At 48.8% G+C, this 24,520-nt stretch overlaps 1 protein-coding gene across 2 annotated transcripts in view; it reads right to left on the bottom strand.

Annotated features, from left to right (window-relative positions):
- Nucleotides 1-2,845: 2,845 nt before the first annotated feature.
- BCORL1 (BCL6 corepressor like 1) overlaps nt 2,846-24,520 on the bottom strand; it is a 23,382-nt gene continuing 1,707 nt past the window's right edge. The window contains exons 2-13 of one of the 2 annotated variants that reach the window (XM_085324263.1): nt 22,425-22,512; nt 19,550-22,132; nt 18,964-19,129; nt 18,610-18,690; nt 17,948-18,394; nt 12,893-13,122; nt 12,567-12,779; nt 12,309-12,475; nt 11,983-12,128; nt 10,963-11,040; nt 6,175-6,328; nt 2,846-4,502 (exon numbers count right to left, since the gene is read on the bottom strand). In XM_085324263.1, the coding sequence (XP_085180389.1) occupies nt 4,226-4,502; nt 6,175-6,328; nt 10,963-11,040; nt 11,983-12,128; nt 12,309-12,475; nt 12,567-12,779; nt 12,893-13,122; nt 17,948-18,394; nt 18,610-18,690; nt 18,964-19,129; nt 19,550-22,132; nt 22,425-22,512 (4,630 nt within the window). In that variant the 3' untranslated portion in view covers nt 2,846-4,225. Of the gene's footprint in view, nt 4,503-6,174; nt 6,329-6,534; nt 6,997-10,962; nt 11,041-11,982; nt 12,129-12,308; nt 12,476-12,566; nt 12,780-12,892; nt 13,123-17,947; nt 18,395-18,609; nt 18,691-18,963; nt 19,130-19,549; nt 22,133-22,424; nt 22,513-24,520 lie in introns of those variants that run through there. The other variant, XM_085324264.1, reaches the window with a different exon arrangement.

Genomic DNA, 24,520 nt, shown 5'->3' with positions numbered 1-24,520 from the left:
TTCTGACCAACTCAGAGGCCTCTGCTGGGCTCGCTTCAGAGTGTCCCTGTCTGTCTGTGTTTGGGGAGCCCCTAGCTGGATCCAGTGCCTAGACATACCCTGTCCTATGCTGAGCCAAGCGGAGGAATTCCTTCTCTCACCCTGCTAGCTGTGCTTCTGCAACATGAGTGCAAGGCTGGTCTTGCTGCCCAGGCAAGGGTCTTGCTCAGCTTGTCCTCTAGGGCCTTTTCTGCAGAGTGACTCAGCCTTTATCTGGACTGCAGGTGTTTGACTTCACACCCAAACAGCAGTGCCATATTGTTCAAGAAGGCACAGGGATATAAGGCTGGGGTTGCCCCTTCTCCACCAGGCTTCCTGACTGTTCGTCTCAATGTTCTCACAGATGCCATGCCAGTCTCTGATACATAATGTAGCTTCTATTTCCAAGACTGATTGCTTTCTTCAGAAGCCCTGTGGGAGGGGATCTCCATCCTTGGGGCATCCCAAACTCAGGTGGAAAAAGCTCTGGTGACAGCCTAACTGCAAGTGGGCAGTGGGGCTGGAGACCCCCAGGCTCCATTCCTACCCCTGCTGCTCTGATGCAGGTCAAGGACTTTAAAAATTTCATATATATATATGCATATATATATATATATATATATATATAWAAATTTCTCTGTTGTTTGCTACTTATACCCCATTATATCACACTGGTTGAGGGTAGAGGGCATGGCAGAGGGGAAACAGGAAACAGGAGCATCCACATGGGCTATCAGCTTGCTGGATTTTTGAGGCCCTGCTTGGCCACTCTGATGCTAGCCCAGCAATAACGCTGTGTGCAGTTGTATCCCATTAGTAAGGCTGATTTCCAGGCAGTTCAGTTCAGTCCTACTGAGTCAGGGCATCCTCCTTACCTTTTTTTTTTTTTAATTATTATTATTATTATTATTTATTTTATTTACCAATGCATCAACAGCCTACCAGAAGTGGTTGCTGGACTTGTGGGTCTGATTCTGAAGATCTGCCCAGACAAGGCTTTTATTATAAAAATTAAAAGGGGTGTTATTTCCCTGGCCCAACAGTTGGTGTCAGAGAGAGTGGAGTATAGTCAGGTACCTGCTCAATGAATTCCGTTAGCGCTCTCAGAAAGCTTCCATACTATTTATGCAGCAGTGCTTAGAGTYACACATAGCCATCCATGACAGTGTTCCCGTCATGCACGCTATCTTGCTTTTGGGGTTTGTTTGTTTTCCCTTTTCTCCTTCTTCCCCTACTATTGCTACCGGTAGATGTTCAGGTTTTTGGAAGTGCCTCTACTTGATGTAGATATAACCTCTTGGACCTTGTTTGTGTCTTGCCCTCCAGCTTTGTTCGCCATTCACAGGCCTCCCCCCCCCCCCGCGAGCATCCATGACCTTTCTAGGGACTTTCCCTTTCTTGGACTGGATGGCCTTCTGCATGGCCTGACTTAAGATCAAAAAATTTTTTTTTGTCTAAAATTTAATGCCCCTCGTGTACTCCATGTATGCTGTGGTCTCTCTGCTGAAGAAGAAAGCAAGCAGCATCACAGTTCTTGGAGGCATCCCTTGGGGTGGAAAACTGGTTGGGCCAGGAAGTAAATCTGGTGTGGCAATGGGGCTTCCTTCTCTTTTCTTAAGTGACCTTTTTTTTTTTTTCCTGCAGATCGTGGTGGTCTCCTGTGGACACTTTTGAAGCTTGGCTCCTTCCATGGCTTCCCTGTACGTGTCTGCCAGCTCATCTGCCCCCCCCCCACACACACACACACCAGGGGCAGCGCCGGCCCTTGGTCAAACTTGCCAGCTCCTGAGCCCAGAGTGAGAGCAGTGCAGGCTCTGTGCCAGAGCTGAGCTTCCCAGGGTTTTGCAGGCTCCTCTCTTTGCTGCCTCTGGCTATGGGCTAGTCGCTGGGTCCCAGCTCCCCAGCAAAGCCTCCAGCTCTTGCTACTGTCACTCACTGTTTCCAGGACTGTTGACATTGGAGCCGGGGGGGGGGGGGTGATGGCAGCTTGCCTCAAGTTGCCTTTTTTTTTCCTTTAAGTTGGGTTGGGGAAAAAAAAAAATCTTTAATTGTGCTGTTAAACCACTACAAAGCCTGCAGCTAAAAGTGCTGAAGGAGGAACTACCACTCACCCGCTGCGTGGCCATTGCCATGAATGGCAGCATGATACCTCCGGGGGTGGAGGGCAGGACGGGATGCTGGTTTAAATGCAGCAAATGTTTTTCTAGAGGAAAAAAAAAATAATAAAAAAAAATAAAATGTTCCCTCCCATGCCAGGGAAGCTGGGCACCTGATGAAAAAAAGGGAGGGGGTGAGGGGGAAGCCGCCAGTGGAAATGCTCCAGCCTGACCTTGCCGAGATGAGCGGCCCGGGCAGGCGCAGCATGTGCCACCGTTGCTGGCTGGCAGTGCAGAGCTTGGGTCAGCGATGCCAGGGCTCCAGCCGCGGGTGGCTGGCATGGAGCTGGGCCCCGTGGCGCTGCGCTCTCATACAGCCCAGCTACAAAGAGGCACAAGTGTGAGCAGCTGAGGAACTTAAGTGGGCTTTTTTTTTCAACTGGCAGGAGCGGGAAACCGGTGCACACATGCTGCCGGGCACGGCCGGGACGGCCCACGGCCGAGGCCGGAGGGGAACGCTCATGGGAAGCCTATGAGAGCTGAGGAAACCATGCAAGGAAAGCCAGCATAGCCCTCGCCCCACTGGCACCAATGTCCCCCCACCCCGGCAGCCTGGCTGAGGCCTGCATGTGTGCGAAGGCTGGGTTGCGCTGTCAGGTTGCCCCTCTAACCTGGGGCGGGTGTTAGACATGACACCAAAAGAAGAAGAGCCAGGAGACAGGAGGCCTGATGCAGGTTTTTTTTCTGTACATAAGTGTTTTTGACACCACAGCCGGTTGCTTATAATAAAACAGAAATCAGAAAGAGCAGCCAGAATACACACCCAAAGGCAAAAAACCCTCGGCTTCAAAAAAAAAGGAGCTGTCCGGCCCCAGGGAGGGGAGGCTGGCAGCTGGGAGTCCAAGGGGAAGGGAGACATCTGCCCTGGCTGGGAAGAAACACAACACAAAGGAAAAACAAACAAAAAAACCCACCCAACGCTCCCATCATGGAGCAGGGGAAGAGCCAGGAATAAAACAACACCTCCCCTCCCCCCCCAAAGAAAAGAAAAACAGATTGTCCCATCCTCAAGAGTCCTGTTAGCACCTGTACAATAAAACTGTACCATCTCGGTGGAGCGGAGCAGCCCTGCTCAGCACGCCAGCAGCGGGCACTGGGGCGCTCTGCCCCCCCCCCCCTCTCTCCTGTAGAAGCGCTCCTGGGGAAACAGCAGGGGCAGGTGGAGCAGGGAAAGGCCCGGTGGAGCCCACGCGAGGAAGCAAGGATGGACCCATGACGGCGAGCGAGCCCCAGGCAGAACAAGCTGCCGTGAGCCTGGGAGCTGCTGGGAGTTGCAGGCTGCAGCTAACGGGGGCCGGGGAGCAGCAGCATGAACGAAATGTGGGAAGGAACCCGGGGTGAGGCTGGAGCAGAGGGCCTGGCGCTCAGCTGGCCTCACTCATGGGTGAGGGAGTGCCTGCAGCAGAAGCCAGCTCTGAAGATAGGAGATGTGGCTGTCCCCAGGCCCCCTGTGGAGCTGTGGAGGACAGGGACCTCCCAGCTCTGCAGCTCAAGGGCTGAGCGCTCCAGCGTGGGAACGCTGGCCTTGGGGAGTGCTGGAGAGTAGCCAGAGGAAACCCCTGTCCCCTAGCCCAGAGCTCACATAATCACAGTGATACAGACTCAGCAAAAACCAAAAGGAAACATTACAAATTAAATACTAATTAAATAAATACTATGGAAGACATTGGGAGAGGGAGGGCAGAGAGAGAGGCGCAGTTCCATGGGGGCAGGCAGGGATGGGCAGATGCACCTGCTGCCCCTCACTTCAGCAGAGCAGGAGCCCTTTGCTGCCCTGTGAGCTCCAGCTAAACACAGCCCCCTGGGAGAGGGCTTCATCTCCTGCAATAGCTGGACAGGGCTGGCAGGGAGCTGCCACTGCTGCTGCTCATCACAAAGGGACCCTGGGAAGTCCTTGGAAGCAAGTGTCATCTCTCCCCAGCTGCAGCTTGGGCACCATGAGGAAAGGACTAGCTGGCCAAAGACTGGGGTCCCTGCTGCTGGCGCTGAGAAGGCTGCTTCCCGTTGGTCCTTATTATTGCCTCATGATGCAGGGAACGGATCCGTCCCCGTCAGCTGCTCCAGGCCTCGTACTCCACTGCTGAGCCCAGCAGCTGCAGCAGCTCAGGCTCATAGTGCACGAGCTCCACTGTCTCTGCAGCGCCCAGCGTGAGCTCGGGGCTCTCCAGCACCTCGGTCTGGACYAGCACTTGGCTGAGGGAGACCTGGCGCTGGAACTCCGCCTTGGGCAGCGTGGCGATTTCGAAGTGCGGAAAGCGAGCCTGGAATATGCGGGAGGATAGCTTTAGTCGCTTGAGAACGTCGGAGAAGAGGAACCAGTTGCAGGGCCTGCAGGGAAGGCAGGAGAGTCAAGCGTTAGGGGAGAAAGGGTCCATGGGCACGTTTCCCACCTGACCACGCTGGCCTTCCCCTTGCTACAGTACCAAGATGAGGTCCAGGCACTATCTCTTGGACCCTGCACTCAGCAGTCTGGACAGACCATGTGTACAGATCGAATCTAGGCTTCTAGACATGCCTGGTTTTGAATGCTCCTTAAAACATTCAAATCAGGACAGGAACATAAGTGTGTAAGTTACATGTTAAAAGAGCGTCCTGGCAGTTAAAAGAGCTTCCCTCCCTTGCCAGCAATAAGCCACACTAGGGGCTCCATTTCACTCCCAGTCATTTCTGCTGGGCACTGTGTATGTCCTGTTAGATGGGCAGAAATTGGCAGAAGGGGAAATTTGCTAAACAGAAAGAAAAAATGGCATTTTTTCTTTGCTCCCCCTGCCAAATCACCTTTCTCCTACCTGCAGTTTAAGCAAATGCACAGTCCAACAATAAGCAGTCACAGAAGGTAGAGAGGGCAAGACTGTTCACATACGTGTGTCTGATCACAGCAAAATATCTATCATCTAAGCTACGATTCCAGTACTGTGACCTCATTTAGACTTTCTCATGACAGAAGGAAAACGATCTATTCAGACCCATCAATGTAAGTTGTTGCTGACCATTGCTGGACAAAAACAGYGCCAAGAGCAACAGCAGAGGGAGAAGAGAGGGGAGGTTTCCTGACAGGCATGGCATACAGATACCACACAGTAACAAAACACGTTTGGCTAGGCTGTAGGATTATATGGGGAAATCTCTGACTAAATCATTCTGCTCCCTGAGGACGCATAAGTCTATCTCAAGTTGTGCAGTGGTGTTGGCCATGCTGTCCCACAGCCAGAGCTCTCCAGGAAAGTCACTAGTGGTTCCCTAGAGAATCACACATTTCCAAACACTGGCAGTGTTTCCGCAAGRGGCTGTCTGTAACTCAGTATCTCTAATCCTAATTTTAAGGAAAATAACCATCTGAGATACATAAGCTGCTCTTWGCCTTGAGGAGCTCAGATGATTGACATGCTGCCATCTGTAAATGGCATGCCAGTGCTGTGACCACCAGTAGTACAGAAGGATATGCACCAAGCAGCTGACAAAAACAAACATCTTCCAGAGAGTTTGGGCTTTACCTGCATTGCATTTTGGTTTTGTTTTGAAACAAAATTCTGTCCTTTCTTAAACCAGGAGGGTCTTTCCTTGCTTGTTTCCCTTACCTATATGCATCCCTCACCTACAGTCCCTCAGTCTGTCTCCCATTTCCGTCTCCTCTGGCGGACATGACCAAACTTCCTTTAAGTGCTGAATTAAGAAGACCAAACCAGGACCTGCAGGACTTCACTGGCTTTGTGCTCTATACTAGCCAGCAGTCAATGATGCCCACGCTGGGACTTCTCTAAGCACATCTACGCTGCAGGAGCACACATCTAAGCAAGTCCCTTGCTGTCAGCTCCCTCCACAGTCCCTGGAGAGTTGATCAGTCACATCCAATGRTTCATCTCATCCTGAGCTTCACTCCTGCCTTTGGTTAAATCCCACTGTGCAGTATTTGCTGACTGTAACAGGAGGCCATGGGCTTCCCCTCCACTGTAGCATCAGTGTCCCCCAAATTCTCTCTGCTTTAGGAAATGATACTTACCCCCGAGAGACTGAAACTTGGAGGTTATAGCTGGGAAGCAGTGGCTTGTCTGAGAACTCAAACATGAAGTTGTCTGATTCTTGCTCATCTTCCTCCTGGTCTGAACTTCCTGGAGGGTTGAGCAGGAGATCACATCCAATGCCATCCTTCCCCTCTGAGATAAGCAAGACAGACATTGGCATTAATCACAGTTTCACTCCAGCCAGCACTCACTGGTCCCTGGGGAAATGACTAGTTACTTCCACACTTCCATATGCACCTGCCCACAACATCACAGCAAATTCAAGAGCTAAATCACAGGGGCTCCTCACACTTTCCTTCTAGCCCTTCATTTTGGAGAATGAGCGAGTGCTGGCTGCTCTGCATGATATGCTGCCTGGTAGCTCCACTCTGACTGTTAGGTTGAAAGAGCAAATTATGYATAGTAATCTTCAGGTCTGCACTGATTCCACATGTGAGGCCATGTACTACCTGCTTGCAAGATGAGACTGTTTTCTTGGCTCAAACGCACACTGACATCCCAAGTTCTTCCCAAAATGGCATCAGTCATTTTCCCGCTCCTTTGCTAGCACAACCATCCTCAGCCTAGAAGTATATGCACCAGCGGAGAAGGAGGTGGATTATAAGAGCCTAGCAGACAAAGCATCTTTAAGGACCATGGTTCCTCTAAAGCAGGTCACTGTTCTCTGCTCTTTGAGCACTTCTCCACCCAGATCTCACTCTCGACAACTGTCAGCAGGTTATGTAGAGGTGTGTGCCAGGAGCTGTGTGTACATAAGGACTGCAAGATAGTGCCACCAAATTGTGCAGCAGATCTGGGGGCTTATACAAAAGAACAACAATAAGGATGACTTTAGAGAAGTAGACCCACACATTTCTGGCGTAAGTCTTTCTAAGAGGTATGTGAGCTCTAGCAGTATTTGCTTGCATAGAAGATGGAGGATAGCACATTCGATCAGAAACAATGTGAACACAGTTAAATTTACTATTCACCAGTTTGGAAAGCATCTGTTGAAAAATAACTTGCTGTTAGGATTTTATTATCAGGAGGTATGAATAGCCTTGGGTTTTCAGAGTGTTTTTGTCCTGCTGAGATAATACAGCTCCAAAAACTTTCAGAAAATACATTTAGATTCTATAGAGAGAAATCACAGCAAGTGTGCTGGTAAGCAAATAAACCAATCATGCAGAAGTTTAACACCATRCATAAAAGAAAAGGCTGCACAGAAAGTGTTCTTATGCTGCATGAACAAGATCCAAGTGCCACACTGCTCTATGAATAAATGCAACACCTAGTCAGAATGTTATTTTAATAGAGAAACAACATCAGCAATAGAAGACATAGGCTCAAACAGGGTCTCAGGAAACACTTAAGTCATTTCTAAGTCCCCCAAAAGAGAAAAGTTTCTAAGAAATAGAAAAACCTTTTTTTTTTCTAACCTTCAAAACTTATTGTAGAATAGGACAAAAATAACTGATACGAATATTGGCCTGATATCACTGCTAGGCAAAGCTTAAGAGTGCCATGACTGAAGTATCCTTCTTGGGTAACCCAGGAAAAAAGAACTAAATGAATTTAACATGGCAAGATTTATGGTTCTGTCCTGAGAACTCCTTTCACTTGGTCCTGTCTACTAGCCTTACTAAAGGCTTCAGATGAGAACAGGAACATCCTGTACCATCGCAGAGAAACACAGCGACATCAGGCACAACAATGCTAGTTCCAGGTGTATAACAAAACCTTAGAGTGGGACATTGTATCTGGAGCAATGGCAGCGTGAAGCGCACGACACTAATGAGTTTACCATACCCAAATCTCAGAGCTCCCACCCCCTGGTTTCTCTCATTATCCTGTGGCCCCCAGGGATTTACACACCTAAGGAAAACCATGGACAACATTCCTGCTTCAAAGAATAGAAACGCACTGGGCCTGAGATTGCTCCTTCCAGCCGCAGTGACATGCAATGCTTTGTGCTTTAGCTGGCTACTCTGATGGAAAAGGAAACTCTGAAGAATTGAATCATTAAAGGAAGAGAAGCATTTCTGCTGAGCTGGTTTGCTGCCTTTGACAGCTGGGAGCAGACCAGTTACTCTGCGGCACAACCAGGTATTTCCCTGCCCTGGGGAAAGTCTGCTGTCAGTGAYCAAAGGTGACTGCATAAGGTAACTGAGCCCATTTCAAAAAACAAAAACAACAGAAGCAACAAAACCGCAAGAAACACCACTACAAACAAAACAGCCCCTTGTCACTAGCTTGGGCATTTGCTCTTCCTTGTGTGTTCATATACTGCTCTGCAGTATTGTCTGTCAAAACACAGGTGACAGAGGTACAATAGTGCCACCTCACTATTGCTGTAAGCTGATCTAGATGTGGATGAAAGGAAAGGTCTCTTTCTGTGCCTGCTGAACATGGACCTGGCAAGACAAAGGATTACTTTCCAGCTAGATTAGTTCTCTGCCTCGCAATGACGCTGTCAGGAGCAACACTGGGAATGCTCCACACAAAGGGGTGTAAGGAGCTCTGACAGCAATGTGCAGTTAGATCAGCTTAGAGAGATGATGGCAGTGATCCCAAGCCAGAGATAGAAGTATCCCACAAGCTACACCGAACCCAGGTAGCTCCAGAACATTTTGTGTAGCTGGCATTCCTCCAGGGATCATCAACCTTGGGGCTGGAATGGACCAGAGTTCTCCCAAGTAATGTGGAACTACCTGTTAAGCTCTAAGGCACCTGAGATGCAAGCATTATCCCACTAAACACTGGAAGAATCTTTCTACTGGAGCAAAAATGAAAAGATGTTCCTGAGGATGTGCACAGGCAGATTCACGCTGGGTGTGTCTGGCTTTTTAATCACCTTCAGGCAGCACAGGACAGAAGGAAGACAAAACCTGACAGACAGCACCAGGCAAATGATGGACACCCAGCAGAGGTACATTCACAGTGACCATGATTTAGTGTGAAGTCCCAGTAGAAGAAGTAAGACATGTTTAATTTAACAGAAAAGGTAGTCTTTTTCCGTCCTTAAACAATCCTCCAAAGAGCATAACTGAGGTCCAAGCAGAGGAAAATTAAGTGCTGTCACCAGCATTTCCATGTTTTCCTATGGACCCTTTCCTCACATTAATCAAGCACCTAAGTAAGGTCCTTGTGAGCAGCGAACTGGTATCGCTGTTGGCATCTTCAGGCCCTGCATCTGCCAAAAATGGCAAGAGCCAGGGAGGGTTTGCCTACTGAAAAATCAGTGGAAACTGTCTTTTTGCCTACTGGAGTGGAGGACAGAAATGTGGAAAGATACAATGAAAGACAAGATTTTCAAGACAATCTAAGGAAGCCGCAAGAGAAAAAAAAGAAAAAGAGAGAGAACTGCTGAAGCAAGCAGCTAATTTGAACCAAAAGCAATTAGGCTGCTTAGCCTTCCAAGATTCATTCTTTCATTTCAGGGTATACAAAAAGAAGAAAACGATGGCATGTTCCTGAATGACTTGCATGTGGTAGGCAGTCTCCTATGGGGTATGAGAACTGGCAGCCTGCAATCCCATTCCAAGATCTTGAAGAGGAAAAGGCACTGATGAATGGGACTTAAGCACATACTCAGACTCAAATATATAAGCTCACTAGGTTACCAAGAGCTCAGCCCTGCTCTAGTAACCAAAACCAGTCAAACCTTCTTACCTACAAAACCACCCACAGTTTTCCTTCCTTGCTCAACAGAGAAATTCAAGAGGGAGTCAGTGATAAATCAAAAGGGGTAATATCTTTAAGATATTACAGTCAAACAAAAGCTATTTTTCTCTAGGTAATGAGGATTCTTCGCAAAGGATTGTGACAGCTTCAAGAGCTAGAAATCTAGAGGAAGGAGACTCTGGTTTGAACAGCTTCCTTGGCATGCCTGAGATGCAAAGGCCTATGGACAAAAAGTTTTCTTAGAAATACAGAATTTCATCTGTTCTGAAACAAAGAGACATCAGGGTCCTTCCTCCAAGGATATGTCCTCTATAAAAACTAGCTTTCCAAATGCATCCAACTTTTTTTTTTTTTTTTTTTTTGATTTCTAAAAGGAGGTCTAAAATGACAGTAGAAAACAACTAAAATCAACAGCCTTTGAGCTTGCCAAGCGCAGAAACAACCCAAGTCTTTACAGAGGACTTGATAGTGATGATCTACTGTCTCAGATGTGGTTGGGAGGGACTCTGCATTATTTCAAGAAAACTCCCAAACCACCTTCTTCAGAAAGTCTTTGGCAGTAGAAGATACAAGTCATCCTTTCACTGGAAAATGCCTGGCATTGTAAGGGAAGGAACTCCTCCAGACAAATGAAACAGAGGAGAGGGGTCCATAACGCCAAGGCACAGCTGTCCCACTGGATGGGCAGCTCTGGGAACTGGAAGTTCAGAACTGCTATTAAGGAGAACACCTCAAAGAAACAATGATTTTCTTCGATTTCCTTGGTTTTATCTTGATGACTGGCTAGCAAGGCAGTAACAAGAACTACACTAGAATAACCTGCTATAGGATTGGGACCCAAGACTCTCAGAAATCACCAGCAGCTCCTAGAGTCTAATCTTACAGCTTTCACCTTACTTAGAGGGAATCAGGTGTGCCATTTCCCAAAGAAAGACTCGCTTTCAGGAGCAATGGAAACTCCCAGCATATAACATAATGGTGGAATCTCTCTGCACCACACGAGCTGAGAGAGAAGCTGATAGAGCAAGCAACACATCATTATTTAGTAAACGTACCTCTTTCTGCTCTGCAGGTGTAAAGGAAATGGAAAGGACTGAACTCACCTAGTACAGAGCTGCTGTAGAAGTCCCATGCTGTTCGAGGATCCCCATCCGTACGGCCCTCAAGATCCAAAAGGTAATCTAAGAAGGAAAAAAAAAAAAAAAAAAAAACAAGAGGGGAAATGTATATCTACTGGTCAAAGTGTTATCCTGGAATGCATATTTATTGCTCTGGGGAAAAGCAAAGGAGGTGAAGTGTTACTGTATTTTGCAGCTAGATGTTATGGCAAAGGTTGAACTATAACTTGCAAAAAGGGTGCCCTCACTCAGGAGGGGACAACATGGCCCTGGGGCTGAGAAGATGAAATAGAGGCTGAAGGAGAAAACAACTGATAATACTGAGTGGTTGGAAAGGAGGGTTCTTAGAATTGTCTCAAGTTCAACCTCTAACAAATGTGTGTTGTTAAGCCCAGAGCATAAGACAGACAAACAGACAGCTGGCAAATCATACTTTTTCAAAACTGGAAAATTTCTCCCTTGCATCTGTGTGGGAACTGCAATCTATTTCTAGTTGTTTCTGTCCTCTTTGCTGTTCTACTGGAGCCACAACACTCTGCACTAACAGCACAGAAAGTAGGCACTGCTTCACTCTCAGCTACAGTAATGCAAAATGGTCCTTTGTAACAACAGCAGGCAAGCAGCATTTGGGCAGGAACAGTTTTAGAGTAGATGGCATCATTACTTGGCAGCAAAAATATATTCATTTAGGCTGTCTGTAGAACCAGGAACTGCAGGTGTTGAACTCAGTGTCTTCTTCATTCATCCACAGCCTTGTCTTTATAGTTATGTGATGATAACATTGCCAGCATTCTTACCTTGTACAATAAAGACTGAAAAGTTACTTGTATCTTATTTGAAAAATGATATACAATTCTGTAACTAGAGGTTGCATTGTAAAAATGCACATATATAACATGATAGAGCTAAAATTATTCAACCTGCTCAATGCTGCTCAAGCACTTCTCAACTTCGTGGGCACCCCATTTGAGATGTAAGCACTGCCACCCGCAGGCTTGCTCTTACCACAAAGGAAGCGCTTCATCACTTCACTAGTGGCAAGCTTCACAGCTGTCTGTCCAGAGTACGTGGCCAGAGTGGGATCAGCACCATAGGAGAGTAGAAGCCACATGGTTTCCAGGTTGTCATTTGCTACTGCATCGTGGACAGGCCTGCAAGGACAGAAACATTAGCAGGTAAAAAGGAGATCGGAAGAGTCCACAAAGCAAATGATCTGTTTCTTGTTAAAACAAATCTAGTGATGGCTGGCAGTTCTTCCCAGAAAACTGTCCCTTGCTCACTGCCCCATGCCGTTCAGTGCTTTCCTCATGTCCTCCCTCTTGCTTGCTTGCCTTGTGCCATCCTGTGCGCTGCAGTTCACGTTGGCGCCATGTTCCAGCAGAATGTGCAGGATATCAATCCAGCCTCGTGCACAGGCTTCATGCAGAGCTGTGTAACCAGCGTTGTCACGGTGGTTCACATCACTACTCTTTTTCTGCAGGCAATAAAGCACTACATCCTGCAGGAACAAGATCAGCACAGACCTAGTTACACACAAGCCAAAATGGGGCAGCACAAGCCACAGAGAAACAAAATCCTCCAAAATTCACCTTGTAGCCCAGGCGGGCCGCTCGCTGCAGAAGGGTCTCCCCAGCATTTTTGTTCACAATCAGCCGCCGAGCTTCAGGAGGAATGTGCTGAGCCACAGGTAACTCAGGGGAACTCCCTGGGCTTTGTGAGACCCGACGGGACTTACAAAGTGGCCACAAGTCCTGAGGCTTCTTCAGAGAGTGTATTTTGGGCTGATTCCAGCGTCCTTTCACCTGCAAAAAAAGGGAATACAGCTCCTGGGCACATGTAGCCAYGGCTTACTAATATGAATCCCCATCTCATTTCTCCCCACATACAGTGTCCCCCTCATCAATCCAAGCCATACCTTCCCCTCATCACAGATCCCTGCCAGGTGTTTGGTTTTGCATTTGCGTTTTCCTGATGGTTTCTCCAGCTCTTCTTGGATGGGAGAGCTGCCCGAGTGCTCCAGAAAAAAGCCATTTCGGAAGTCTGAGCGTCCTTGAGACTTTCGGGGAGATGGGGAAAGCCTACTTCTCAGTCGTAACTCTGTGCCTTTGCCCTGCCCAGACTCCTTCTGCTTCCGGTACCTAAAATCTAAAGGAGAAATGGGAATGAGGAGCTTCTATCGGTGCAGAACCAAAGGGCAGCAATCCCAATCTCTGCCCATCAATCAAAACAAACTTATCCTTGCAAATCTTTGATGGCTACAAAGCTGGAAGTAGAGTCACTGCAGTGAGAACAAGCAGAGTGAGGACACAAATTCTACCCATCAGGGATGGGCTCAGAATGAACACAAGATGCACAATGTCAGACAGTCATCCTGGCCTAAAAAGGCCAATCCTATCGAGATCTAGAAGTTGCATGCAATGATTAAGACTTTTCTTTAGGYATGACAGTCAGGTGGGTCAGGGTCTCCCTGGGCAAGGAATCCAGTAGGAAACAGCCCAGTTTGTCAGCATGCTTCCCATTAGTTTGATCACTGCATGCTGCCATATGGTAAATTCCCCTAATATCTGCAAAACTAAGCAGGTCTCACATGGGACACCCCTTGCAGAAAAAAAAAATTTGGAAGGTATCCGCTTTACACAGTGGAACAGTTGATATTTTGCTGCCTACAAAATCAGACCTTGCCTTGCCTTCTCAGTCTTCCCCTTAACYTAAGTAGTATATTAAAGTTTTTTTAATATACATGCAGGCAGGAAGTAGCACAATGCCTCAAGGGAAATCCAAGCTCTTCTTCCTTGCATTACGCGGAACTGCAGGGTTGCTCTTTATGTCCTAAACATCATGCAAGGACATGCACTCTGGTTCACTTAAATAGGAACAAATTATAGAAAGGGCATGACAGTAACTGGAAAACAAAGTATGGAATGAGAAAGTAAAGCCTCATAAACATATAACAGCACAAACTTGCGTGATGCATTTTGATGCCTTTGCATCTCCCTCCTTGCTGTATATCAGCAGTGTTGGAATAAAACTGGTTACAAAGGAAGAACACCATGCAGACAGCTTTTGGAAATCAGAGTCTCTCAAGATGGCTCTCTCCACAGCTTTGAGTACTTCATTTGGAACAGTCTTTTGCTTTATTTGTAGGTAAATGCTAGGAGATGTCCTAGTAGGTTAGTTCAAGGGATCAAGAGAGTAATCCCCAGGAACAGAACATTTGGTTCCCTTAGGGACACCACATGCAAGGCGGACCCTTCTTTCTCTAGTACCCAGCCAGGTTTTGTAGAGATCTAGGAGCAGTATCTTCAGTTTACGTGCTGTGCTGATATTTTAGGTTCTCCACATCAAGCACTGCAAATAACTTCCATCCAGGCTTGTTATTGCTAGGAACCAGCGGCTGTGCATCTTTCACAGAAAAATGGGCTTGACTGAGACACCAAGGAGAAACACAGAAAATCTTGAAGCATGCACATATTAAGCATTGTGTGCTATGAGGGTCTCCACATCTCAGGAAAGACGGAGTAGTGGTGAAGAGAGGCAACTAAAATGACTGAGGGTGGAGAACCTGCCTTTTGAAAGAGGCTGGGACTCCTCAGTCTGGAGAGAAGGCTGAAGAAGATGTGATCAAGGCTTACAARATCACACAGGGATAGATTACTTGAATGCAGAAATCTTATTCACCCAATTCTGCAAGACAAGATATAGGAGTACTCTATGAAATAAGAAAAGACTTTGTACAGCATGGAGTGAACTTCAGAGATTTACTGCCACCAGAGGCAGTGGAGGTGGATGATATCAGCAGGACCAGAAAGAGTTTAGACAAATTTATGGACAACAAACTCATAAAAAAAATCATAAAAGGATTGGGCAGGGACATCTTCTTCGAGGTCCCTAATGCAGCTGCTCTGGATGCTGGGGAACACCAGGGGGCTGGAGCCCAAGAAGTAGCTGTCCTTCCCCTGCATAGCCTCTCTGCTTGCTCTGTCTTGGAGAAAACAGCATGTAGACAGGTCCTAGCCTGACACCATACAGCATACTGGATGTACTTAAGCAAGAAACAGGTCAAGTTTCCTTAAGAGAATAGGCCTGCCTTGCTCTGAACAAAGCAGAGCTCATCGTGAGATGTTACCTGGGTTCGTAGTTCTATATTCCTACTGTATAGAACACAGTATTTCTTTTTTAAATTTATGTACAAGTATTAGACTGTATTTAAGAGAAGTTTTAGTCAATGATAGTCAATTGTCAAGAAAGCAGCACATGGCAGTCACTAACCTGCTTGCTCTTTTGGAAGAAGTCCTTGGACAGAGATTTTTGCTGGGCTGTCTGTAACACCATTCTCGCCCCTTTTACAAAGTTGTGACACTTGAGCAACTAAGTCCAGGGAAGTGTAGAACGAGTTGAGATACTCCTCCCTTTTGCATATCTGATTTGATATCCCTTTTGATATCCGATTCCTTCTGCCAATGCACAGGAGGTCTGTTTGTTTTAGACCAAGACTTTTAAATCAGTCCATCAATGCATTATTTAATACTTTTAATACAATTAAAATTAAAAATTTTAATATAATTAAGATTTAATACAATACAATTCAATACATTTGGCAGAAAGCATGTCTGTGTGAGAGAACATGCTCTCATTGCTGGACCGCTGCCTGTGGGGAGGAAACAGATACGAAATGGAGTGAGCCTCTGAAGAGTGGGGAATGGGATGAGGAAGAACCAAGTCTCTGGCTGGTGCATGAAGAGAAGACGATGAAAAAAACAAAAAATGTGTGCCTTGTCTTTAGCTGACGTGATCACCACTATCAGCAGTAAAATGACAAAGAATGCATTCATAGACGAATGGGCTGCCCAGCTGATCAAAGTGGTCTGCCCAAAATCCAGGGTGTATTGGTCAGAGAGAGAAGACACTTCCAATGAATCAAAATATTACCTTCACCGTCAAAGGGACGGAGCTTCCTTTATCCAAGTGCCTTGAAGTCCTAATCGTTTTCTGGCTACACTTGGATGATGAGTGGTATCAGCAACTAAATACTGAAACTGGTATGCTTATTTTAAGGTGCCACTCTTCCCTCAGAGGGGATCCGGCCACAACAAACCAGCCATTTGTCAGTGGATCACTGCAGCTCACATCTAAAGACGATGCAGTCTTTAGCTAGTGCTGAATGAAGCTATCTACTTTCTCCGAAGGCATGGGCTGGCCTCATGTCCCTCTTGAGCCTTCCAGGCACCTTACAATGCCAGTGTAAAGCCTGGGTCCTAATCTCCAAAGCCAGGAATGCCTCCTGGCCATGAGCTGAATTTCAGAATCCAAAATACAGAAGCTTCCACATCTGAGGACCAAGTAGTCTCTGAGGGAAGCAGGCTATTGAACCTTTCTTAAGGGAGGAGAGACACCTTTAAGATGTGTAGTAAAGCTCCTGGAAAAAAAATCTCTTCAAATGTTGCTGAACTCACACCTTCTTTTCAGGCTCCATTTCAAAGAGGCTTCAGTGGGAGACAGTCTAAGCAATGCAAAGATGCCAATAAGCCCATCAGAAACTTTGCTACTGCTTTCACACAGAGGCAGTCAGACACTACAGCAGGGTAAAAGTATAACAGAGCATCTAGCTTTGGAGAGCACACAGTAGGAGGGACGTGCTTTAAAAGCACATGGATATGAGACTATAGAGATGAGACTAAGGGAATTAAACACCTAATTGGCTTTCCACCCGCTCTGGACAGCCTACAGCAGGTTTTTAGCAGTATTGAGGGCTAGGACACAAAAGAAACCCGGTGACTAACCTGAAACAACAGAACTTAGCAGGCAATGTGCTAACTAAGCATCCCGTTCAACAGTTTTACCTTTACAGAAAGCACACTCATTGAAAATCACCACTGGTCAGCTGCTTGATTCAGATCACACAGAGAAAGAGATCTTCAGAAGCACAGCACCGTTGCTCTCTAACCTAACCTCGTCAAGACTGCCCTTTGCCAGGCCATCTTTACTACTTACTACATTGCGCCTCAGTAGCATCTCAGCTTCTCCTGAGGACTGTCAGTCTGAGCACTGATGCAGTGTGGCAGAAGGCATCAGGTCCACAGTCATTGCATCACTTCCCAGAGAAAGGCCTAAGAACAGGAACAGCTGGCAGCCCTTGGAGAAGCACTTTWGCCACAGTGGCACTGCAGCAGAGGCATGCTCTTCTGCAACACTGACAGAAGTTACCTGTGGGATAGCTCAGGCAGAGCTGCACATAGTCTGGACTACCAGCCAGATGTCAACACGTGCATTTGGACATGTATGTTTTGCTGGATGAATACCATCCTTGCTTCCAACAACCTCAAAATGCACCTGAATGAACAGAGATAGCTGGCTGACAGATACCTCAGAATGTCCAGGAAAAGGGAGTGCAGAGACTACTAAACCTCAGGGAAACACAGATCACAGATTTAGCTTTGATCACATAGTCAGGGCAGTTATTGAAAAAAAAGTCAAAGAGTGCAAGCAGAGCAGGAAGCACAACACAGGCAGGTGGCACAGCTTTCTCCTCTTAGCAAAACTGCAAATTCGAACCACAGCGCCACTTGCAACATGCTGACTTTGTTAATCTTCTCCATCATGCTCTGCAGTGCAAGCCTGCAAGTTAACTTAATCAAGGAAAACAAAGCATAAAAAAGACCAATGTGAACTGCAATGGCTTCACCTCTATTTTAGCCAGGAACACTGAACACCTCCCAGGAGTCCATACCTATCCGTAAAAAATCTGCTGTGTTACCTCCTCCAATTCTCATTTGGTACTTAATCAGTACCTAACTAGCCACATAAGATGGTGTTCCCTACCCTAAAACGTACTGTAAATATTCTTTAAAGAGCTGACCAGCTGAAGCGATCCATGCAAATCCACTGCCCTAGTTGTAATGACAAAAATCCACCAAATAAAATGGCCTTGGGCCCAGGTGCCTGGTACCAGAAACCCCTTCCCAGACTGTACCTGCTTTGGATTTTCGCCTCCTGTGGGGGTAGCCCACTTGCTCCTCCTCTCGCTCGGTCAAATATTCCCCTGTCTGGTATTTACGACTTTTCTGCCGTCTCCTTTTCTTCCTTTTGATGTGGCTGTCATCTTCCTCCTCCTCATTGGGCTCCCACAGCTGCCTGGGTGCTTCCACTCTCCAAGGCAGTTCCCGGGCCCTCCGCAAGTGACAGCCGCTCCTCTCTGACAGAGACCTGTCCCTGGCCCTGCGACTATGGTAGCGTGATGTCCTGTGGGATTTTCGCAGCTTGCGACATTTCAAGGACGTCTCTTCCTCCTCTTCCTCCTCCTCTTCCTCCTCCTCTTCCTCCTCCTCTTCTTCTTCCTGATCCTCTTCCAATGGTAAAATCTCCTGACCAGTCACATCACACTCCCCTGTCAAGCTAGCAGAAGAGCCAGCAACGCTTCCTGAAAGAAAGTGGAATTTTTAACCAACAAAAAGAGCCAAAAATACCAGCAAGAAAAAGCCCTGTGAGGCAGGACAGAAGACAGAAACAAGGCCATGTAAACAGAGAAATGTTTCCACTCCACCCAGGACTTATTTGATCTGAGAGGGCAGCAAAAAGTACCCTGCCCTCACTCAGCAGTGATGTCTCTGTCCGGGACCCATGGCAATGACTCACCTGACTGACTACGCGTTCGGCTGCTCAGCACCACTGGAATGAAATCCCGGAAATTGTTCTTGGGCTTCTTCTCAAGGTAACCTGTGGAGATAACAGAGCCTTGAGAAACAATACTACTGAAAAGTCAGAGGGAAATTTGTGCAAGCAAGACTGCTGGCCTGGAAAGGGCAGTCCAGCATCACATTTCAGTTCCATCTAGAGTCCCAATCCACTGTGGGGAGCAATCAACTCCAGAGCCATGCAGCTTCAGGAGAACTGCAGTTTGATGCCATGGCAGAAGAGCGCTAGCACTAAAGAAAATGCTGCAGCTGGACAGAGCAAGAACATATTGCCACCTTAAATTCACATCAGTACCTTCCTCATGGCTGTCCCTGCGGAGTGTTGGCGATGGGAACTCTGTGTTCGCTGGCCTCCTGCGCTTACGCTTCAGTCTGAGGCTGTTGTGATCTTTCACTGATCCCAAACCAGCTCGGCTTTCTCGCTGGCTAATTTCACGCAGATCATCATGGTGTTTTTGCCACTGCGAATGGAGGATACAGGTTGAAGCCTGAACTGCCAATTAACTGCGCTGGCAGGACTAAGGACAAGGGATGCCAAAATGCTGTCCCACACCAACAATGCTGCTGCCCTTCAGCATTTTTGACACCCACAGAGCCCAGCAATTTGTAGATATCCAGACCCACTTTTCCCCTAAAACGTCTGCAGAGTCAGTTATGTCAGGTATTAACCCACTGTCAGGTAACGCCACAAAGCATGGATAGACAGCCAATATAAGCCCCAGCTCTGCGCAGTGAGCTGCTCTCCCCAGCGAGAGCTCCCTCCTCACTCCTAATCCTACCTGTTGATCTTTTTGATAACCCAATAGTCCCAGCTACAGCCATACCTGGCAGCTAMCCCCCTCCCTGGCACTGGAGATCCTTCCTCGCAGCCTCCCACCTACCTTTTGGCCATGCATGTTCTGACTTGCTGATTTGCTTGTGGGCTCTTCACTGTCCTGGGCTTTGCATTTCAGTCTCTTGTGAGCCTGCTTGATATCCCCATCATGCTGCCGCTTGGTCTTGCAGCGCGCGCTGCCCTCTTGTTTGATTTGGCCCGCTGCCTTGAGCTTGACCTCAGTAAAGGCCTGGGCAGCAGCCCCAGCTCGCAGGCAGGCCGCAGAAGCAAATGACATGTCACACTCCACTCGCTCTTTCTTGATCCTGCATAGATCCACTTGACGCAYGCACTGGGGCGGTTCTGCAGCCGGCTGCTCCTGGGAGCTTTTACAGCCTTCCTCCTTGCGTTGACTCTCTGTGGGTGCAGTGGGCACCTCTGAAATTGTTCGCATGCTCTGTTGCCCTACTGTGGGCAGATCATGTGACAAATAGGCTGCTAACACTTGGTTTTTAGGCTTTGCATCCAGCTGTTTGAGGCTACAGCTCCCCTGGGGAGCCTCAGTCTGTATGTTGCTCTCCTTACTGGAGTCAGCCTCTGGTTCATCACAATCTTGACTTTTCTGAGGGTTTTCTGGCTTCCCCTTTCCCCCTTTCACATCCAACGGACCGGCCTGAAGAGATGGACCTACATTCAGTGGGCCTGGATTGGCAGGCTCCTCATACAGTTTGGGCAAGGTCCGGCAGTTCTTGCTCTTGGAGGCAGCATCCTGTTCCAGAGATGGGAGCCTGGGCAGTCCCTCTGGCGTGCTCTGGGTTGCCGTGCCAGACTCTGCAGGCTGCATGCTAGGAAATGTCGGGAGCTCCCCTGCCCCTGAGGAGGGCTTGCAGGTGCTGCTTTGGTTTGGGGGCAGCTGCCCCACTGTGGAGATGCCAATTGAAAGCAGAGGAGTCTGATGATAAGGAGACCAGCCAAGAGGCAGAAGCTGAGGATTGGAAGGTTTCCCATTCACCGGGCAACGGGGGTAAACAGTTCCCTGGCCAGGATTCCAGGTAGAGATGTCCTTAGATTGACACAAAGGAGCTCCTGAAGCAACTCTGCCATGAAGAAGTCTCTTGGCAGGATCCTGCTGTCCCTCTGCACTGACCTGGCTAGCTTTCTTCCCACAGGGAATCCCAGCATTTCGAGGCTCTCCCTGATCAACAATGGAAATAGGCTCCTGCTTGGGAAGGTGGCGAGGGTCCCTACTGAAGCTCACATTGGGGTCCTTGCTGAGCAGCAGTGAAGCAGGGACAGGGTTGGCCACCCCAACATAAGTGCCTGGAATGGTGCTAATGAGTGTGGTGTTCTTCACCCAGGAGCCCTGCTCCCCATTACGTAGGAACTCAGGGAAGATGACAAAAGGAGGAGTGGTGCCCAGGCATGAGGTGACACTGCTACCTGTGCTCTGGGCTGCACGCTGGGACTTAGACAGGACTGTTGTGAGCAGTGCTTTGCCACTGGTATGCACGGGTGTGAGGATGGGCATCGGAGGTGTCTTCCGTTGACTGGGTGGAGGCAGTTTCTGGCGATTGGACTTAGAGGAGAGATCAAGAGGCATCTCACTGCACTCCGGAGAGGAGACCATCTCACGCTCTAGCTGCGGAGGGGACTTCAGAGGAGAAAGTGAAGTAGTAGCCCCCTGCACATGTGGCTCAGGAGCACCTAGGGCTCTGGCATGTGTACCAGTGCCCGACGAAGTGGCACTGCTTCCGCATGACGCTGACAGTGGAGGCTGGCTAGATGAGAGGGAAGGGCCAGCTGTGGATGGGGGAGCACCATCGGCAGCAGTTTGGGCACCACTTCCACTTGAAGGTGAAGAGCAGCTGAGCTGATTCACCTCCACAGACACCACTTTGGCATCTGAAGTCAAAGGTCTGGTCACAGAGAAGGTGTAGGGATAGGAGCGCAGCTCTGGGGAAGTAAGAATTCCTGGCAGGCAACGCTCGTGTAAATAGGAAGGCAGGACAGGGAGGGTGAGCGTGGAGGAGACCCCCAAGGTACTTGGAAGTGTAGCCACACTGAGTGGCTGCCCACAGCTAGGTGGAGGGATGTACACTAGTGGCTGGCTTGGGCTTAACACTGCCCCAGGCTGAAAGGACAGGGGCATTTTTTGCATAGCAGGGGCCTGAGATGTGGGAAAGCACACACTATTCAAAGTGAAAGTAGCTGGGGTGGAGGCCGAGGTGTTGCAGCTGGAAGCAACCACAGATAACGCCCCCTCTGCCAGCACTCCCAGCCCTTGTGCTCCAGAGCTTGGCGTGCTTTTCTCCTTYGCAGCAGGCTCACTCTCTGGAGCCGTGGAGCAGGCTGGAAGAACATCRGCCTGCTTGTTGCTGTGAGGATCTGCAGGTGTCCAGGCAGCATCAGCACCAGTGCTCTCCTGCTCAGCAGCTCTGGGGATTGCTGGCTCTTGCCCTCTGCCATCCTCCTGGTTTGCCAGAGGGCCCAGGACATCATCCTCTTTCACAGTCTTTCCCACACACTCTGAACTTGGCTTGGGATCAGGTAGCTGCTCYTCCAATTTGGGACCAAGCTTTTCCTCCACCTTGCCATCTGAATCCAGCCCCTGGGCATTGCTGCCACCACTGCTGACTGCTGTGAGCTCCACCTGCAACAAGAAGGGAAAAGATTTTTCTTAGAGCTGTGCAAGTGGCTCCTAGTGAAGTAGGCAACACTTTCCCCCCCCTCCAGGCCCCTGGCAAGATGTTGAGAAGGCCACGTATGGGGAAGCAGCAGACACCTTTTGCCAAAACGAAGTGTTACTTCTCCCATACTCCAGTCAGGCACATCCCTCGAGTAGACAGAGCCCAGAGGACCCAGGTAGTTACAGGTGCTCTTGCTTGGCCTGTTCCATTACAGAAATGACTTACTGGGCCCAGACATGTACACAAGGAGCTCACCTTGGACAGGCTGCTGACGCAAAACTCCTGAGATCCCAAGTGCTGGGTGCTGCTTGTTTTAGACTCCTCATCAGAAAGTGGGGCTCTCCTAGATGAGGAACAAGATATGGCATTATAAAGTCCTGAGGTATCCTCCCAGCACCCTGTCCATTCCCATCCCCATTTGGCACAGCAGAGCAGCTTGAAGTCTGCTGAAGTTTGCCTGCTGCAGACAGCCAGGTCCTCAACAGCTCAGCTACCCCACCAACACAACTTGCCTCCCTGACCCATCAGGAGCTGTACCTGGCCCAGCCAACAACTCTGCCCACTTACCTGACATATCCTTCACACGCAGTCGTGGCTGTCTGACAATACTTTTTCCTCCACGGCTTAGCAGCACTATGTGGCTTCCTTACTCRCGATCATTTTGACTCCCCAAGCCCCACAACAGTTTGGTCCAGCCCAGCTCTCCCACACTGCCCCGTATTACAGCCTGGCCTCCACACACCTGCTCCCATGCCCTCCATTTTCCATGCAGCCTCTGCGCAGGTTTCCAGTCCCACTCTCTCCATCTAGCYCCACCCTGCTCACCTCTCCTTCCACAGATTCAGCCTCATCTCTTGTTCCTCTGTCCTCCAGCCCCCTTCACTCCAAGTTCCCAACATCCCACCTCAGGCACGCATAGCCTGCAATACATGCAGTGTTTCTGCTGAGATGATTCTTGTCCCATACACAAGTGCAACTAGCTGGTGCCATTCTCCACTTGATGCCATTCTGTAAGCCAAAGCCATTAAGACATGCTGCTGATGTTCAATTCATCCCTATGACCAACACTCCATACGATTCATTGCTCCCACATGCCAATGTAGAAGCCTCAACTTCAGGACCACTCCATGCCTTTCACCTCACAGGAGTCTCCTCTCCTCGTATCCTCCTTTCTGGTCTCTACCATCAGTCACAGTCCTCCAAAGAAGCCCTTCCCCAGGCATCAGGCTGTGTAGGTAGCCTCCGAATCCTGCCACTACAAGCGCTATGCACATTCAGCTCTCCAGCTGCCGTTGGAGATCTCTCTCCAGTATCAAAAGTGTTCAGGCCCAAGGTGTTCAGCACATGACTGAAGCAGCCACTCACCCTTGGCATGCAGTGTCCTACTGGCCTATACATTTAACCTCTTCTCTTTGGAAGACAGTTCCTGAGCAGAAAGTAGAAATTCAAAATAAGGATTGTGAACTCCAGGGAAATGGAAAATACTGAAGAGATAACTGTACTCATGATCTGCAAGATGACTGGACAAGASACAGCGCTCGTGTGTTCTGTGCCCTAACCCTGAGCTACAGCTGCCCTAGCAGTATTTGCCAGATTGCACTTCTCCAATCTTTAAGGGTCGTTATAAAGAAGCTGCTGGTGCTGGGAGAAAACAGCTCAGTTTTAATTTCTGCTGATGCCATGTTTTCTTCTGGTTTTCTGTGTCCCCCTTTCCCTCCTTGCCATGCTCTCAAAACCAAGCAACAGATGCAAGCTCTCCAAGTGAGCCCTTCTCATCTCCTGTGCTCAGCCCCAGGACTCTGCTCGCTTGGCCATCTCAAACAGCCTGTGCTGGGACAGCAGTACCTACAGGGGATGGGAGCACTCCAGAGGCCACAGCGACTCCTACACCCAACCGAACGCCCTTGGGATTACAACACTGTGGCAGTCTCCGGCCACATCTGTTCCCCATCTCACACAACCGCTCAGCTGTACAGTCAGTGCTGACCCCCTCACACCRCAGTAAAAGCCTGATCCCTTGAAAGGCCTTCTGTTCCCTCCCTACCACACAGCCTCTTGGCTATTACTCTCCACAGACACAGTTTGCCGTAGATTTCTTGAACCTCGGCTTCCCAAGTTAGCCAGGCCGCAAAAAGCTTAAGAGGATTGTTATTAATAAGGGGGGGGGGGGGGGGATCAGATTGCTGCAGCAGGCGGCAGCGCACACCAGATGCGAGCTGAGAGATGCCGGGCAAGGGCTGGCCAGACACGGCAGACACCGACCCCCCCGGAGCGCCACCCCACATCGGCTCCCGGTGCTGGAGAGCCGTGGCGCCGGCGCCCGGGCGCGCTGCTGGGCCGCCGAGGGGCTG

Source organism: Rhea americana, unplaced genomic scaffold (genome assembly GCF_003343005.1).
Source record: "Rhea americana isolate MKP2758 unplaced genomic scaffold, rheAme1 scaffold_90, whole genome shotgun sequence".
In the NCBI taxonomy this organism is placed as follows: domain Eukaryota; kingdom Metazoa; phylum Chordata; class Aves; order Rheiformes; family Rheidae; genus Rhea; species Rhea americana.
Note: the sequence above shows the minus strand (reverse complement) of the source record. Positions and strands in the feature narration are given on the sequence as shown.